The sequence below is a fragment of the Botrytis sinoallii genome (assembly GCF_014898435.1).
Source record: "Botrytis sinoallii strain Bc 23 chromosome Unknown BSIN_007, whole genome shotgun sequence".
Classification (NCBI taxonomy): Eukaryota; Fungi; Ascomycota; class Leotiomycetes; order Helotiales; family Sclerotiniaceae; genus Botrytis; species Botrytis sinoallii.
The window spans coordinates 2,331,638-2,348,593 of record NW_024066034.1 but is presented as its reverse complement, the minus strand read 5'-3'; the positions used below and the strand labels follow the sequence as shown (position 1 = coordinate 2,348,593).

At 42.4% G+C, this 16,956-nt stretch overlaps 6 protein-coding genes across 6 annotated transcripts; 3 read left to right on the top strand and 3 right to left on the bottom strand.

Annotated features, from left to right (window-relative positions):
* Positions 1-184: 184 nt before the first annotated feature.
* On the bottom strand, positions 185-1,519 carry EAF02_005030 (uncharacterized protein; the record flags this gene model as incomplete). The annotated part of the gene is made up of 4 exons (XM_038901078.1): positions 185-220; positions 276-691; positions 753-1,390; positions 1,443-1,519. The coding sequence occupies 4 exons, from the start codon at positions 1,517-1,519 to the stop codon at positions 185-187; spliced, it is 1,167 nt and encodes a 388-aa protein (XP_038759590.1).
* A 6,527-nt stretch (positions 1,520-8,046) lies between these two features.
* On the bottom strand, positions 8,047-9,760 carry EAF02_005029 (uncharacterized protein; the record flags this gene model as incomplete). Its single annotated transcript, XM_038901077.1, has 3 exons — positions 8,047-8,678; positions 8,736-9,603; positions 9,660-9,760. 2 exons carry the CDS (start codon positions 9,758-9,760, stop codon positions 8,808-8,810), a joined length of 897 nt encoding a protein of 298 aa, XP_038759589.1. The 3' UTR covers positions 8,047-8,678; positions 8,736-8,807.
* A 334-nt stretch (positions 9,761-10,094) lies between these two features.
* Positions 10,095-11,134, top strand: EAF02_005028 (uncharacterized protein; the record flags this gene model as incomplete). The annotated part of the gene is made up of 3 exons (XM_038901076.1): positions 10,095-10,637; positions 10,693-10,926; positions 10,976-11,134. The coding sequence occupies 3 exons, from the start codon at positions 10,095-10,097 to the stop codon at positions 11,132-11,134; spliced, it is 936 nt and encodes a 311-aa protein (XP_038759588.1).
* Positions 11,135-11,619: 485 nt separating this feature from the next.
* EAF02_005027 (uncharacterized protein) lies at positions 11,620-12,550 on the top strand (the record flags this gene model as incomplete). The annotated part of the gene is made up of 2 exons (XM_038901075.1): positions 11,620-11,785; positions 11,850-12,550. 2 exons carry the CDS (start codon positions 11,620-11,622, stop codon positions 12,548-12,550), a joined length of 867 nt encoding a protein of 288 aa, XP_038759587.1.
* Positions 12,551-13,035: 485 nt separating this feature from the next.
* EAF02_005026 (uncharacterized protein) lies at positions 13,036-14,655 on the bottom strand (the record flags this gene model as incomplete). Its single annotated transcript, XM_038901074.1, has 3 exons — positions 13,036-13,089; positions 13,407-14,092; positions 14,157-14,655. The coding sequence occupies 3 exons, from the start codon at positions 14,653-14,655 to the stop codon at positions 13,036-13,038; spliced, it is 1,239 nt and encodes a 412-aa protein (XP_038759586.1).
* A 1,469-nt stretch (positions 14,656-16,124) lies between these two features.
* Positions 16,125-16,935, top strand: EAF02_005025 (uncharacterized protein; the record flags this gene model as incomplete). The annotated part of the gene is made up of 2 exons (XM_038901073.1): positions 16,125-16,234; positions 16,305-16,935. 2 exons carry the CDS (start codon positions 16,125-16,127, stop codon positions 16,933-16,935), a joined length of 741 nt encoding a protein of 246 aa, XP_038759585.1.
* Positions 16,936-16,956: the final 21 nt, after the last annotated feature.

Below are 16,956 nucleotides of genomic sequence, written 5' to 3'. Positions count from 1 at the left end.
CATCCCCCCTTGCCTTTCCAGCCATCCTCATGTCTTCTCAAAACAACAGTTACCGCATAACCTAGGAGTATAAAAATCACATCACCTTCGTTTGCCTCATTAGGCATCAATCCAAAAAGTTCATTCCCCCTTTTCCCGCTCGTTAAGAAAAATCTTCTCTTCCACACTACCGCTTGTACTCGATCTAAAAATTGAAGCATGGCTGCCGGTGCCTTTTTTTCTAGTTTCATATCATCAGTATGCCAATCTCCTGACGCATCTCGCAGTAAACATACTTCTAGACAATATGCGCAAGCTCTCCGATACCAATTGGACGCATTGACACCATCGGGTCCACGGTCCCCTACTAGAGTCCTCCATAGTGCATCATGTGGCTCATACTTTCCTGTCAAGGGGTCTTTCTTACATCCCCCCATTTTCAATGCTTCAGCTGTAATTATACCTCCAGTCACGGCATCAGATCTTCTATTTATAACATCCAGCTGAAATCCTTCAACATACATGATACCATCGAATTTGTGTCGGAGTTGTATATCCTCCTGCTTCTTCGCATATATAGGTTCTACACCGGGCTCTCCTGGGATGGTCGGATCAATTTCATCGTCCTTAAGATCATAATTGATTTTCTTGCCGAGACGCACAAGAGGTGCTAGTCGAGAGGATGCATTATATTGTGGACGACCTGACTCATCTACAAAACTATCTCCATTAATCCTCCATTTTTTGCTCCGCTTGGCGAGCCAAAAGCATACCGATCAATACTGGTAATCCAAGATGGCATTTTCTCCTTTTCAAATGTGCTTTTGACCTTTTCCCGAGTGTTTTTGAGCTTAAGTCTGGGGGCCGATGGCGACAAAGAATATCGAGGGAGTTGGACATTTGAATACAGTATTCTATGAAATCCGCATAGACATCCGAGAGACACTTTTGGTAATTAGGCTGTATGCGTGGATCCAAAACTGCCATAGAGGGGCTTGATTGTGTGTAGAACAATGTGGTGAATAAATTAAAGAATGGCCATACCACATATTCTAACAAAACCATCAGAATTTTGATCACACCGCGTCGCCTTTCAAAATCTAGCCACCGCCTTTCTGTATCAAGTTTAGAGCCCAGATTCCCAGTATCTTTAGCAATAGATAAGATTGTGAATATTGTATCCCTTGGATCAGTGGCTTCAAACGCGAGAAGCATAGAGGTAACTAAAATTTCCAAACTCAATAATCGTTGCTCGATCCGCCCATCGTCAGATCTGCGGAATAAGCAAGAGGCGGTAGTGACCAGCGTATTAGCACCAAGCGCACGAGCGTCAAGAGCACCGAGATATTCTGTTGGCTTCCTCAATTTCTCAAAGTCGGTTCTCATAGATTTGTTGAGAATCTGCTTCATTCTGGGAAATTTAATCAGCAAATTCCGCCCATTTCATCTCTTGATTTGCATACCGAATCGATGAATTCTTTGCGAGAGCAAGTTCTTGTATACGTATTACCCATCTCCTTATAAACCAATCATTTTTCATAAGATTGATAATAAGCATCCAGTTTTCCCAGTCTTCTTTCTGTCAACGAAGCGATCCAGTACCTGGAGATCTAGAATACTTCTCAATATATTGAATGTACGCTTCGGACCATCAGTCGCGCCCTGCTCATCATTTGTTCCCAACCAAACACAAATGCTCTTAGAAAATATGTAGACTTCGTGCATTCTCGCAACCTGCGCGGCCTTTTCCTTATTATTTACTTGGTTTATGCATATAGCATCACACCATAGATGCACCTCATCTTTCTCCGATCCGAGTTGCAAGAGAGCTTCTCTAAGATTCTTTTGAATAAACCTCGTGCTGAAAGGCCATAAAGCGTCTCAATCTTCGCTAAATTCCTCATTGCTGTATACATAAATTTTGTGCACGGCATCGTCGTCTCCCCAATGGTAAGATAAAGCCGTGTACTCGAGCTTAATAAACTTCGACTTAGAATTTCCGTCACTGTCTGGTAGGGCGCTGGCCATTAAGACGCAATAAATTGGAGAGTCTCTTCTACCCGGTAGGATTTGTAAAAGTCGATGTCCTCGTTGTAATTGATGCCCTTGTATTTGTGATATCCTACTTTTTGCGGTACCACGGAATGTAACACATTTTGTAGGCGATCTCGAAGATTTTTTGCGCGAATCACTGGCTCCTGAAAAGCATTGCATCGACTTCGATGTTGTACTTGCTCGGGTGTTCCTGCTCTGCTTTTCGGATCGGAGTTCGGCATATTGACTGTTCTCATATTGTGACAAGTCCGTTCGTAGGATCAAGATTTTACACTCAATTCTATGTCTAAAGGTTTTGAGGCAAGTAATCGAATTTTCGAGGCTCTGCATTTGTAACACGAAATCACGGAACGGTGATTGCGGAGCGCGACGCCCTGTAGGATTTAGTGTTATAAAAATATCAGCGATGTAAGCATCATGATTGTCAGCTGAGAAATTGGAGGTTTGATACCCCCTCGTTCAAGCCATTCTCTGATATTTCGTTCAAATCAAGGGATCATTTTCCTAGCTGAAATAGATTTTCAGTCTTTTAACAGGGAGTTTTTACCACTCTCTTCTTTCCAGATTTATTGATAGGGAACAAAATGTTCTATTGTACCACTTGCAATGCTATTTGCAGTGAAATGATTGTGAAATAGCAAGTGACTAGATTTTTGCTGACCATTCTCCGCTTCCATCGGGCTTCGAGAAAAACACTCTTCTTCCTTACAAGGCAGGTATCAGACTTCTATTCCAAATAATGACAAGTCGTTTGTTCCTGATCGCGTATCCACGATAATCAGTCTTGCAAGCTGCAATCGACAAGAGATAATATAGATTATCTTCTCCCCCGCTCTACTTCTCTGTAGCTTCAAAGTATTCTGACCACCCCCTATTTGATTTGTTTTAGTATGACCTAATCTTTTTCGATCGAAGAATGGTATCTGAATGAGAAGAACGAAGGAAGTCGACTTACTTAACATTTGCTTTGCGGGGTAATAATACCCAGTCAGCTAAAGACTGCTCCTCGATATTTATGGGCTCCAATGCCACATATGCACATATTCGCCTATCTGGTAATTGTTGGGATGTATTAATCTTCGTTGCCGCTACTATGAGATGATTTGTGACTTCCTCGTCGTCGCACCCAATACCTTGAATTGTTACCCAAGCTCTAAGGACAAGAAGAACACGATATATTTGACTAAGTAGATATGGCTGCCCTAAAGCAACGACATTTATTCCAAATACTAAACAACCAATATCTCTCATAGCTTTCTAACCCTAACCTTGAGGAGTAGTGGGTCCTCTCGTACAGCCAACAACAACCAGACTCCTGGGAGCAAATGAGGTAATCAGTTTTCCGTTAGCTGAAGTGATCAAGAACTCTACTCTTTGCCTACTCGAAGCGTGATTTATAGCGAAACCAATGCCTTAAAATTCGGCCTGAAGATATTTGCATATTAATTGCCGGCTTGAACTAACAAAAGATACTTAGATAAGTTGGATGTGACTTTTATCATGATGTATCTACATGATGCAGACCGAGTGCTCGAATGGGGAGATTTTTTTTGCAAGAGTATTGATCGCCCAGATCAATGTCGCCCATCGTGTGTAACGTGAACACTCAGCCTCAGCCTCAGCACCAGCCTCATTATTTCGACCCATTATCCTGCTTGAGACTCATTGGTATGATAGCATATCAGGAGCATCACAATAGATACAATTAAAGTTCTTTAACAGTCGTAGCAGGTTTGAGAATTGCAGCTTTCACTATCATTGTGTGGTTTCCGTGCAACTTTGATCAGTATAGCCGCCATGAAAATTGGCCCCGTCCTGACAGTGCTATTCCTCCGGCGTCTTATGCGTGATTTGGCAAAAAGAAATTCCAGTAATGCGGCACAAGCTGAATCAGATCACCTTTGACTTCATCACGTGGCGCTTTTCGCATACTCCAAAGCAACTCGAATTCTGATAATAGGCAACTACAAGGTGAAATTAGGGCAATGCAAGCGACATGTAAACGCCTTTCTCTAGTGCGTGGAACTTCCGGAGCAGATTCTGGATTGTCTGCAATTGTCCAATTAAACACAGAAGCAGGTGCAGACCCAATTCTAGGTGAGCAACTCAAACGCAACTACAACAAAACAGCAAAGAGCAGTTCAGAAAGCCCTATCTAAACTGTTCGATTCGCAACCTAGTGTAAATACTTCTGATATATATCAGACCGAGTGGCGAGAGTGCATGGCATCGTGGCAGAAATGCACAGACGATATACCATGTTCTCCGACGTCGAACGCCACGTGGGTTGTTCGGCCAATTGTTATTTGTACTTAACTTTAGCAAGTTCTCTGTGGCACATCCTATCGTTTGGATATTTTTATGGAATCTATTTGAAGCTCTTCACGAACTTGATAGAGCCTTACGTGAGATTTCGGTGCGATAGTGGAATGGAGAGAGATGACTCCATTCGCATACTTGACCTCACCAAGAGAGAGTTGAGCAGAAGTGTTGAAACACTGTGTTTAAATTTACTTAAAACGCGAATTTGAGAGCAACGAGAGTCTTAATTGTCTTATCGAAATACGTTAATCCGTCGATAAAGTGGAAGAAGTGCTGACAGGATTAAAGAAAACTTTCTGGATAATCTCGAGAAGGAAATTGGACCGTAAAGAAGTTAGAGGAAATTAAAAAGGCGGCTCTCCATCTGCCAGACACCCAGGTGCCCCATTCACCACAGTATATTCATAGTCTGCCTATCACAATTAGTGGAACCAGAGGCAGGGAAATTTTGTCTTAAATTCGAAGCCAACTCGTGAGAGGGATTACAAAAGGCTCTCCGATGTAGTCACCTCAAGTAATGTAGCCCAAGAGGATGTTGTGAATGAGCTGGAGTAAATCTAAAATGTTTTTTACACCCGAAGGCTGTTACCAATCGTGAAAGAGACGAAAGGAAAAAGGAGTGAGGGAAGTTTTGTTGAGCGGAGATGAGATGTCTTGATACAGTAGTCAAGACATGGTTTCAATACGCCAGAGAGTCATTATCCAAGTATGGCACGACATACACTAGAGTGGGATGAATATGAACAAAGAAACCAATTTTGAGGGCGAACCTGTTACATATAAGGGCTTCCTGAACTGCTGGACTCCAACCCCAAGACCTCATGTGCGAGTAATACGCTTGGCAGGTGAGACTAACTTCCTGATCTCATTCATTTTCAGAGATGGAAGAGAGAGATAGTTTCCAGTTTTCATGCTAAATTTAATGATTTATTGAGATCGCAGTACTTACTTGTGATATCCCAAATAGATGCCTGAAAAAAAGATACAATTAACAAAGACCAACACCAATAGAAGTAAAACTCTGTTAACCCGCCCAAAAATACATAAAAACATTGAATGAGACCACAACTAATCCTATTTCAAGTCTGACAACTTTGAAAACATGGAGTGAAGAGGTGGCCATAGGTAGAAACACGCTGTAGGCTGCTCAACTATGTTTAGGTTGACCGAAGATAGGCCGGACTCACAAGATCTATTTCGAATCCCACTTTGGATGATAAAATTGGACAAAGTAATCGTGCAACACTTCTTTACAAACTGCTGCTGCAGAGCTAGATACGGTCGTTGACGCTCCATGCTTCGGTGGTAGACGCCTTGTACTACATCGAAGGCTTTCTCTTCCGTATGAGCATGTATAATGTATCATTTTGCTATAATTAGAACCCAAATACCTACTAGGTATATAATGTAAGAAGGAGAGTGTCCTCCATTCGTGCGTACCGATGCACAGTCAGGCTTGAGGGGTACCAAGGTATCAGCCGCCCGAAGTATTGTGATTCCGAAACGAGTAATGATCAAATTTCAGACATGCAACAAGACAACAAAAAAAACAGCCTCAACATCATTCATCAATCTCGCATACACTCGAATAGGAAATGATTGATTTTCAGAGACGCAACAAGATAACAATGTTACCTCAAATTTCGGGCCTAGACCTCCTCAGATTGGGAACACGGAAGGCCCGTGATCAAAATGGGTAATCTCCACAGCCGATCGATTTCAGAAGATCTGCAACAAACTTCACTCGCAGCCGAGCACAGGCGACCCGTCCCGAAAGCGGATTGAATAGAGAAGATCAAGCGATTAGACGTGCAACAAACTTCAAAGGGTGGAGGTTTAAGCAGCAATGATTTGATGGCTCTAAGCGAGCTGTGCAAAACAGGAAAACAAATGATTAGGTTGGACAGCCAAGGCGTATTTCATGTCAAGAATTTGACGGTTTCGTACTTGTGTAGGCGAGCTGTAGCAGAAAGAGAAAGTTTCCGGAAAAATCAAGCGATGAGATTTGCAACAAAGGAAAGAGTATACAAGCTGAGGTATGCAGTTTGTCTGAATTGGGCGACACGGAGACGATCATGATTTTTTAGATGTGCAACAAAGGACTCGTACTCAATATCGGGAAATCTAGTATTGAAATCGTCGGAATCAAATCCTGGTTGGCTTTGACCAAAAAAAAGGTTGTAAGATTGCAACAAAAATATGCCTCCGTTCCAAACGATGAATCTCCGAGTGTATCTAGATTGGGAGATTGAAAAAGACGATCTTAAGATTTCAGATGTGCAACAAAAGGTTGTGTAGTATATTTCTGCTTCGGAGAAGATCTAAATGAGGAGAAGAATGAGGAACATCAAGCCATCAGGTTGGCAACAAAATGATGTGGTGTGGAAACTCATTTCGGACACTGACCAAATCCGGCCATGTTCGAAGGTGATCAAGATTTTTCAGACTTGCAACAAAAGTCTGGGAGAGATCTTCTTCATACTTCACAGTAGTGATTGGAAAAATTGCAGTGGCGATCAATGTAAGATGTGCAACAAACATTCCAACATTTTAATCTCGGAGTCGGCTGTCGCGAGATTGTAAGAATGTTCTCCTTATAGGGGAATTCACGATAGACGATCGTATATTTCAGATGTGCAACAAAAGAGAACGTATCGCTCTAGATTACTAAAGACCCTTTATACCAAGAAATAATATCAACCGGAAAGAGGAGTGAGTATCGTTGATCTTTCCGTAAGATGTGCAACAATCTCCAATTTGTGTCCCTTTCTTCTCTTTAGACCACAGTTTTTCCACTGCCGATCTCCATCCCAAGCCTATAGATATTGCACCCCAGCATTTTCCAATCCAAATAGGAAATAAATGATAGCTGATCACTTCATAAGATATGCAACAATAGAATTTTCTTGCTCGCCTTGCTTGAAATTTGTCCAAAATGGGAGTTTTCAATTAAAGCGTGGTTCCAATGATCTGCCAATGTGGCCTGATTTCTTGGACGAATGGGGAATACGAATTTCATGATTTAGACGAGTCTAGACCTTTCGCTAGCTCTTGCTTATTTTGTACATGAGGCGTCTGATCCCTTCTTTCGGATTCGTTTAAAAGTGGCTTGGTGCTGCACGTTCCTTTACCGTCGGGTTAACACCAATCAAAAGCTGTCATTTTTGATAGAAAGCTGGTTTTCTAGTTCAAATAGCAATTCTTGTCGATATGCAACAAATGCCATGCCCACCACCAAGAATGTCAAAATTCCATGCTTTAGGTCATTTGGAAGCTTTGATTCTTCTACTACACGTGGTCAGTTGTTTGTTTTAGGCGCCTCTAACGAATGTTCGGGATAGCTCGTGGCCCACGGGCTGTAGCTCGTTTGAAACTAATGTAGTCACATTCAAAATATTTGGAATTTGAAAGTATAAATCTAAGTTCAATCAATTCGAAATTTCGAGTTGTTGATCACAAGTTCCCTTTGTTTCCTCCCCTCCTTCATTGTGCGTTGCGTGTGTTGATCATTTGCCTCTTCATAACGCCCGTGTTTGCCGAAGGATGTGCAGTTTTACAAAAAGAAAATTGATTGATCGGCAGAGACCCCGCCAAAGGATGGACAACTCTCGGATAATCGGATTTGAAGCATAACCCTTTGGACGAGTGTGGCCAATTTGCATAACAACCAATTAGAAATTATATATTAGAGATCAAGCTCTTCAGCAAGGGTGATTTAGATGTAGTATTTATTCAGCCAGTTAGAGTGGATTAGATGTCGAATTAGCATACGATCCTGTTTAGCTACGGTGTCGGAATAGGACAATTAAACGACTAACGATGGGATGAAATCATAATATCCTCGTTCAACGACGAGTTAGTCCCATCATTTAAAAGGTTTGACATTCGTAGAACGGATATAAAAATTTCATTTTCTAGTAATGATATACCTTTCTCAAGTATTTATCAATCTCTGAAGTTGGATGTGACACTTCAGATCAACTTCCTTCATCTTTCGGATAATATCATCGAAAGGTTTCCTTTCTAACCTCGTGAAATAAAAACGTGAAGTATTTGATATTCACGTCGTACCAGAATCATGGGTTCGTAGCCTACGATCAAAAGATGATCAACGAACATATGTATCCTGCTGTCGCGTCGAATGACTTTCATGTCGCATCGGCTAGAATTCTTTGTTGCGACCACAAAAAGGTAATGGGAGTGTGCAAATCCAACATGATCTCTCTTGCGATTCCGCGCGGACGTTCTTGAACCTCCAGTTCATGCTGATAATGATTACAAACCATCAATAGTCATGATCGTGAATAAGGTCAACTCATGACCTGATGTGAATTGTTAGAGATTAGCCTATCCACGATGTTCTTTACAAATCAGCATACCTATAATATGTAACTTCGTATATTCCAGAAATCGAATAAAAGTAACAACATTGCAGATGCATATGTGTACTTTCAACGTGGCTTTGGTTTTCGAATTACAACCTTTGTCCCTTCTAATTGCCATCCCACGCTATACGCCTCAGTCAAAACGCTCCAACTAGAATCGGTGAGTTGCTCCAGGCAATCTAAATCGATACTGAGGTACGTTTTCCCAATCGACTTTAATGCATGCAGCTTCATCTCCTCCCCCGCGAATTCCATGATCTTTGCCTTATAACCATCAACCTCTCTCTTTACCTTCCAGAATAGAAAGTAATTATCGTGAGCAATCGCTTTCAAAACTTCATCGACTTTAGGATCTCGCAACCCGAGTGCAAGTCTGATAGAGTATGCCTTTGCCAGATCAGATTGCCTACAAGCCAAATCTAGCACTTGGTATGCTGCAAATTCCTGAAGTTCGGTGCTTGATAGTGGATGTTTTGGGTGCATTACTTGAAGTAGATGGCGCATTGCTGGATGATACGATTCCCAATGTTTCAGCAATATTGACAAGCGTATGCAAAATATATATGCTTGAATGGAGAAATCATCTATTCTTTTCGATGCCACGATTCCTTCTCGAAGTTTTCTCATTCCCATTGTTATAGCATCGAGTTCGTTTGTATCGGGTTTGCCATTGATAAGGTCTGCGGGGTTTGGCACTGTTTGTGTTGTTGGGGCAGCATCGTGATTCGCATTATCTTGAGCAATATTCAGACGTGCAAGCTTCCGGTTTAGTTCATCTCCTCTGCGAGCATCAGCTGCGAATATCAAGTATCGTTCGACTATCTTGTTGTAGAAACGTTCCTGGGTTTTATAGTCAAGGAGCCTGGCGGGGCAGTAAGTCAACAAAGGCGGAGGATAGGATTGGCTGCAAGGACGTACTGCTTATCTCCCTTGGATCTTAAGCCCATCTCCTCGAAAATATCCTGCTTGACGGGCTTTAGCCGACTCCATGATGAGTTACGTCCACCTTTGGTCGACATCGAGACAGAGAACAAGTATCGACAATGATGCTTGTTTGATGTGATGTCTCTATTTCATATGCATGAGTGAAAATGAACACTCTCGTGCTTAGCTTCAATACCCCTCGTCATCAATTGCTGCTTTAAGAAGGAACTCCCAACATTATTTTTGATGAATCTGATAAGAATTTCAGTACCTGGATAATTATCATCCCAGCTCTATCCGTAAAAATGATGGATTTATTGTGTCAAATCGGTCGTTTACTCCTTCAGTTGTGATTTTACTTGTAGCGACTGACTTCATTTCATTTCAAGTTAATCAATCGTAAGCACAAGCTCACTCACTGGCATTAAGATGTCGACCCGTCAACGAAGACCATCGACGACATCGACCACAGAACTTCTTTTCGAAGCAGCCAAAAATATTGAAAGGAGGGTCGAAAATTCTCTTACAGTACTTTGGGATGATCTTCCCTCGTGGCAACAAGACAATCATTATATTAGATCTGGTTATCGACCTGCAACATCATCTTTTCAGAAGTCCTTTGCATCCCTGGGTTACATTCACAATGAATCAGTCAATATCTACTCGCACTTGATTGGAGCCGTAGTATTCACACTTTCGGGATTTCTCTTATATGCAATCATTAAGCCTAGATATGCGTCCGCTGAAATCGCTGATGTTCTAGCATTTAGTTGCTTTTTTGCAGGAGCTGCATTATGCCTTGGGATGTCGGGGACTTACCATACTATCTCTAATCATTCTCCCACTGTTGCTAAGTTTGGCAATAAGTTGGATTACCTGGGGATCGTTTCTCTCATCACTGGGAGTGTTATACCTGGGATCTATTATGGTTTGTATTGTCATCCACATCTATTCGAATTTTACTCCACAATTGTAAGTCGTTTCTACAAGATGCGTTCAATTTTCACTTGGCTCATGATACATTCAGACGGGTGTCCTTGGAGGTTTTTGTGCAGTTGTAGTCATGCTTGAACGGTTCAGAACCCCTGCTTGGAGACCTTATCGAGCAGGTATCTTTGTGGCTCTGGCGCTTTGCGGAGCTGTTATTCCAATACTGAATGGGATACAACTCTATGGATTCCATGCAATGCGTGAACGGGCGGGCTTGACATGGCTGCTACTCGAAGGATTCTTTTACATTCTTGGTGCTTCATTATACGCGGTAAGTATTCCAATGGTGTTTGAGTGAATGGCTTTCTGATAGCAACTAGGCTCGATGGCCTGAACGGACCTCACCAGGTTCTTACGATATTTGGGGAAGTTCTCATCAAATATTTCATATGCTTGTCCTTGTGGCAGCTGCTTCACATTTGTACGGCTTGACCATAGGTTTCGATTATTATCACAACGGTCTTGGACTGAAATGCTGAATTTCGAAACGTTAGTTGCGAGATCTAATTGCCTGGATGTTTTGGAATGTTGCATCCACCTGTCGATTGAGTCTTGATCTCCGAGTTGAATGCATGGTAGGGATTTAGACGTGACAAAGGATGAGAATAGGGGCTTCGGTATCGACAGAAGATGCTTTAGCGTGGCGCTTTAGATGGTCAAGAAATTAGCCACATTGATAGACGCAAATACTTATGTAGGACCGGATTAGAGAATTATAAAACGCAAGATACTATGCTCAAGTAATTGGAATTGAAGATGGGTAGTTCGAACGGTTGTGAGGGCAAAATAGCTCAACATCCAAAAATAGAAATTTACAGCAAGCCTCGGTCCGGCAATCAAAAATCCGGGGAAGCCGTCGTTCCCCGCCTTTAATTCATATACTAGGAAACCTCACAAATACAAACAAATGCCACCGTTCTTACTACCTATGACTCCAATTCTCTATTAACCAGAGAACTGTACAATGGCGTCTCGTATTGCACAAATTGCTGGTCATCTCAATTATCCCAAGGGATTACTTGCTGGTCAAGTAGCTATAATTACCGGTTCTGGCCAAGGTATTGGTGCGGAAACCGCGAAACTTTTCGCAAATGAAGGAGCCAAAGTAATTATATCTGATATCGATGGCGGTTGGTACCTTTCAATTCACTATTTATCTCAAAGCTACCAATACTAACCCAGTCTCCCTCTCAGCCAAAGCAAAATCCGTCGCCGACGAAATCAATTCCGCCGAAAGCGGCCGCGCAATCGCAGTTCCAGGCGACATGCTTAATGCCGATTATCTCAAAGTACTTGTGAAGAAAGCTGCAGAATTTGGAAACGGAAAAATCCACATCATAGTAAATAATGCGGGATATACATGGGATGGCGTGATCCACAAAATGACCGACAAACAATGGGAAAACATCTTGGCTCTTCACAATACCGCCCCTTTTAAACTCATTCGCGAAGCCGCGCCCTATTTTCGCGTCACAGATGGTGAACCGCGATGTATAGTGAATATATCATCGACATCCGGTGTTCATGGCAATGCCGGACAGGCCAATTATGGAGTTGCAAAATCGGGGATTAATGGACTTACGAAAGTGATTGCGAAGGAATGGGGTCCAAAGTTTGGAGTCAGATGTAATAGCATAGCGTTTGGACATATATTGACGAGATTGACGGCTGCGAAGGAAGAGGGGGCTTTTGTGACGACGCCGGATGGAGAGAAAATTGCACTGGGGATACCGAAGGGTCAGGGGAGTCAAGGAAAAGATGCGAATTTGGATATTCCGTTGAGGAGGGCGGGTACGGCGGGGGAAGCGGCGAGGAGTATTTTGGCGGTCGCGAGTCCGTTGTTTGGGTATGTGACGGGGCAGGTTATTATGGTTACAGGAGGGAGGAATATGTAGGTGTATCTATGTATTGGAGATGATGAATTGTTTTGTTTCAGGGTATGGTTACTTTGCTTATGTTTGGGTGGACATGCCTATCAAAATTCGGTCATCGCTTTTTCGAATGTTCCAAAGACCTTTCCATTAATTCTCATGGGTTTCCGGTTCGATATTTTCTTGAAAGGTATGGAAATTTCAAATGGATTCATGCACACTGGCACCAGCTCATAGATTGAATTACGTACTTTTTCTTGTGATCAGATATATAGTCTATGTGAGAGCTCAACTCAGAGCGGAGGCTATAAACAAAAAAACTTGCACCAGCCCCTAAAAAATTTCTTTGCATATTTGATATCCAACACCAAGCACTACCACGAAATGATATTATCAGTATTACCCTATGACCTCAAGTCACAATTTCGCCAAGACCTTGTCAATAGTAAGTCGGTTCCCTTATCTTTCCTTCCAGGAATTCAACTTCGACTCTACCAATTAAAGTTTGACTATCGACTGGTCCAGCAGTCGTCCCAGGCTATCGCAAACGAGTTTCCCATAATCTGTATATGCGTTAGCTAATCTTGTAGCTCTTGGGTGAAAATCAGACTGCCGGTAGTATACCTCAGACTATTGAGTAAAACCTACCGTCGAGCCAGAGAATAGGCGTACGAAATCATCTCCGAGGATGAAACAGAGAAAGATATCGTCCCTCGAAGTCCCAAAAAAAATCATCGGTCGATGTACATAACCAGTTATAGAGTGGTCCATCGTCTGCATTCCTCAACCTCAGTCCGTTCTCGATGCATCGAAGTACAACAAAAGTTGGGAGAAAGCAAAGCAAAACGCAGAACCTAAGTCTGCTCGATTTGCGAAATACCCATGCGAATGTAAGAATCCCTAAGCCACAAAGTACTGCCGCAGCTATGAAGAACGCTTTCCATGATGCGCCACTCCCGGTCAATTCGTTGATATTCATACCGAAAAACGAAGTTACCAGAGAGATGGGGAGAAAGATGAACGCTAGGACGGACAATTTTCCCAAAGTATTGGATTGCTGGATCGATTTTCTCGATTCAATTAGCGAAAGTCTTCCAACATTCCACTGAAGTGTGTCTCGAACATATTGCTCAAGTTCGCGAGCTCTTTGTAGCTTTTTGCGATGACAATTAATCACATCTTGTATTTTGTTATTTTCACGAATGCCTACAGTGCCTTCTTGATAGTCTTCAAGTTTCTGGGTGATCAGTTCAAAACTTTCAATCACGGCGCGAGACTTTATCCATGCTTTAGTAAGATATGAAAGCGTGAAACTTCGGCTTTCATTCTCTAAAGATCGAGGATCCTCAAGTTCTGAACCAATCCAGCATTGAAGTTTGAATTTCAATTTTCCAAGTCGAGCGAGAAAATACGCTTCCAGGTCACTGATTAGGGGAAGGAAACACTCGATTGGACTTGAGTTGATGAATCCAATGTCTGCGTCCGTAAAATTGTCCCAATTGTTGATGAGGGACTGTACAACAGTATCTACACTCTGCCGACTCCATGTGCGATAAAATACGACCACTAAATATGATAGAACCGTGAAGTAACGAGCTACAGATACACTGACTCGTTTTACAATTCTCACAATCATTCATTGTCCAGCGTAGTAGAGGTCTGAGGCGTAATGCCTCATCGCGACCGAAATCAAAACCAAGCTGTGAAGTCCCCGATGCCGGAGGGCCAAACTTCCAAGAACCCAAGTCTGACCTGATATTCGCATTGTATTTAGCTTCTAGAATTTCGTATGTTGTGCTACAAGCTGAGAAGAGAGTTGGTTCCTCATCAGAGCAACTCCGTGTAAGAGGGCTATTTGTGGGAGGAAGTAAAAGAAAGACGATCATAGTGCTAGTTTCGGATGGAATTATAGCTAGTTGTTCGTTGAACAAAGAGGGCGTTGAAACAAAGTTAACGGAATCGATGGAGTCAACACAGCTTGAGTTAGGGTTTCCAGTCTGCCAATTAACTTTTTGGTAAGAGATAGATTTGGCCTCCGATCCATGTAACAAACTTATATCGGCAATAAGAGTAGCTAAGGGAATACTATCTATCTTCACAGAAGACTCAGATTCGCTGAGACTTCCCATACTGATATAAATGAATAATTTTGAAGCAAACGGTTGTCCTGTTTCGACACGAGATAGTAACGAGGGGGCGATCTTTCAGTGTGAATTCTTGATGCAAGAGGTGACATATAATGATAAGTTTTCAACGAATGTCTGTAGATATTTCAGTAGAGATATGGGATATTTTCGGCGCTTAATATGTATCATTGTTCCGCATAGAAACCCTAACTTGATCTAAATACATGGTCATCAATACGTTAACTATGAAACAATGCTAGCCAACCGTCAATTATATCTTTACACTGTTTCGTACCATTTGGTTGATGAAGACGTGCATCTTTAAACAAGATAAACATGGAAGACCAGGCCATGCCAGTTAAAGCGATGACCGCATGATAATAGCCGCCCCTAGAAGGGGGGGCAAGGGTTGTAGCCCAATAAAGCCGATGCTGTACTCTGGATTTGAATCTACCTTAACCGGGCTGACTGGCCTTTAAATATGCCCTTGGTTGCATTTTAGTTTTCCAATACGCTTTTGACTGCATAATTATTCTTTGGGAATGTCGATCACACAGAGAAGCGCTTAATGTCCATTTCATCGAGACACTTCTACGATTTTGGCTATCATGTATGCTCAATTCTGTTACACGAATCAATAGTAAGCTACCCAGAAGCTACTGCGCCATGCGAATCAAAAGAGCCTCGATACTGCCTGTCCAAAATTATACGTCCAATGAGCTACACTGAAAAGTGAACTACATACAATATTTCGCGGATATAGTGCATAAGTAGAACATCAAGCCCAACGTCAGTATTGTCGCAGTATGAACCATAGTGATAGTCAAGGGTGACGGATCTTATCAAGGATAAATGCACACAACTAAGATGCGATTTTCAAGGCTTTGCTGTGCAACGCGAGAGCAAGTTGTACCCGTGACTTCAACGATTACAATCAGCATGTTGACTTCGTGGCGCTTGCCAAATAACAGCCTGATTTTCGACATTTGAGATCCTATAAACTCCAAAGACTAGAGACATCTAGATCTAGCTAATATGAGTGACTCTCCTGAGATAGTCTTGGGGCAAAGTCGTCGGTTCCGACTTTGCTGAAACGGAACCAGGAAAAGTCACAACCTTTCAAAGTTGGTGCCTTATTCTTGTTGATCTCAATTGGAAAGTAACGTTCAGTTACAGGGTTGCAAGTCGAAGGGGTTGGAAATGCTTGGGATGTATGCAATTGATTGTGTAATTAATTATCCAACTTCCATCCATCGACTTGATGGTGACCGACGCGAGAGCGACGCGGCCGGTGTGCTTACTAAGCAAGCCATTTCGGATTGTCAATTTTGTGGACACGGTGCACCTGAACCCCATCGAGCTCCATGAGAAGTCAATAACCACACTCCTTTAACAACATACAATTTTAATTGAATAGTCCCGACTGATTCTCGACACTTACCTTCCTTTACCTACAATAATAACTATCCAAAATGGCACCAAAAGCTACCAAGGATAAATACTCCGTAATCCTTCCCACCTACAATGAACGTCGCAACCTTCCCATCATTACATGGCTTCTTAATCGCACATTCACCGAGCAGTAAGTCTGCGCCAATGGCTCGCACTTTTATGCGCATTGATTTTTCAGGCGGCAGCTAATTGAATTATAGAGGACTCGATTGGGAGCTCATCATCGTTGACGACGGCTCCCCCGACGGAACTCAAGTCGTTGCCAATCAACTTGCCAAAGCTTACTCCCCTCATGTTCTCCTCAAAGCTCGCGCCGGCAAGCTTGGTCTCGGAACGGCATATGTTCATGGTCTCCAATTCGTGACTGGAAACTATGTTATTATTATGGACGCGGATTTCTCTCACCACCCCAAATTCATCTCCCAAATGATCGCGAAGCAGAAGACGCTTTCTACAAATGGTGGATATGATATTGTTACTGGCACAAGATATGCCGGTGATGGAGGTGTATTTGGATGGGATCTGAAGAGAAAGTTGGTTTCCAGGGGCGCCAATTTATTCGCTGATACCGTTTTGAGACCTGGGGTTAGCGATTTGACGGGAAGTTTCAGACTATACAAAAAAGCGGTTTTACAGAAGGTTATCGAAAGTACGGAAAGTAAGGGATACACTTTCCAGATGGAAATGATGGTTAGAGCTAAGGCTATGGGATGCACGGTGGCCGAAGTACCAATCAGTTTCGTGGATCGTGTTTATGGCGAGAGTAAATTGGGTGGTGATGAGATTGTGGAATATGCAAAAGGTGTCTTGAATTTGTGGATGAAGGTTTAGGTTAAAGGTGTACGTGGATAT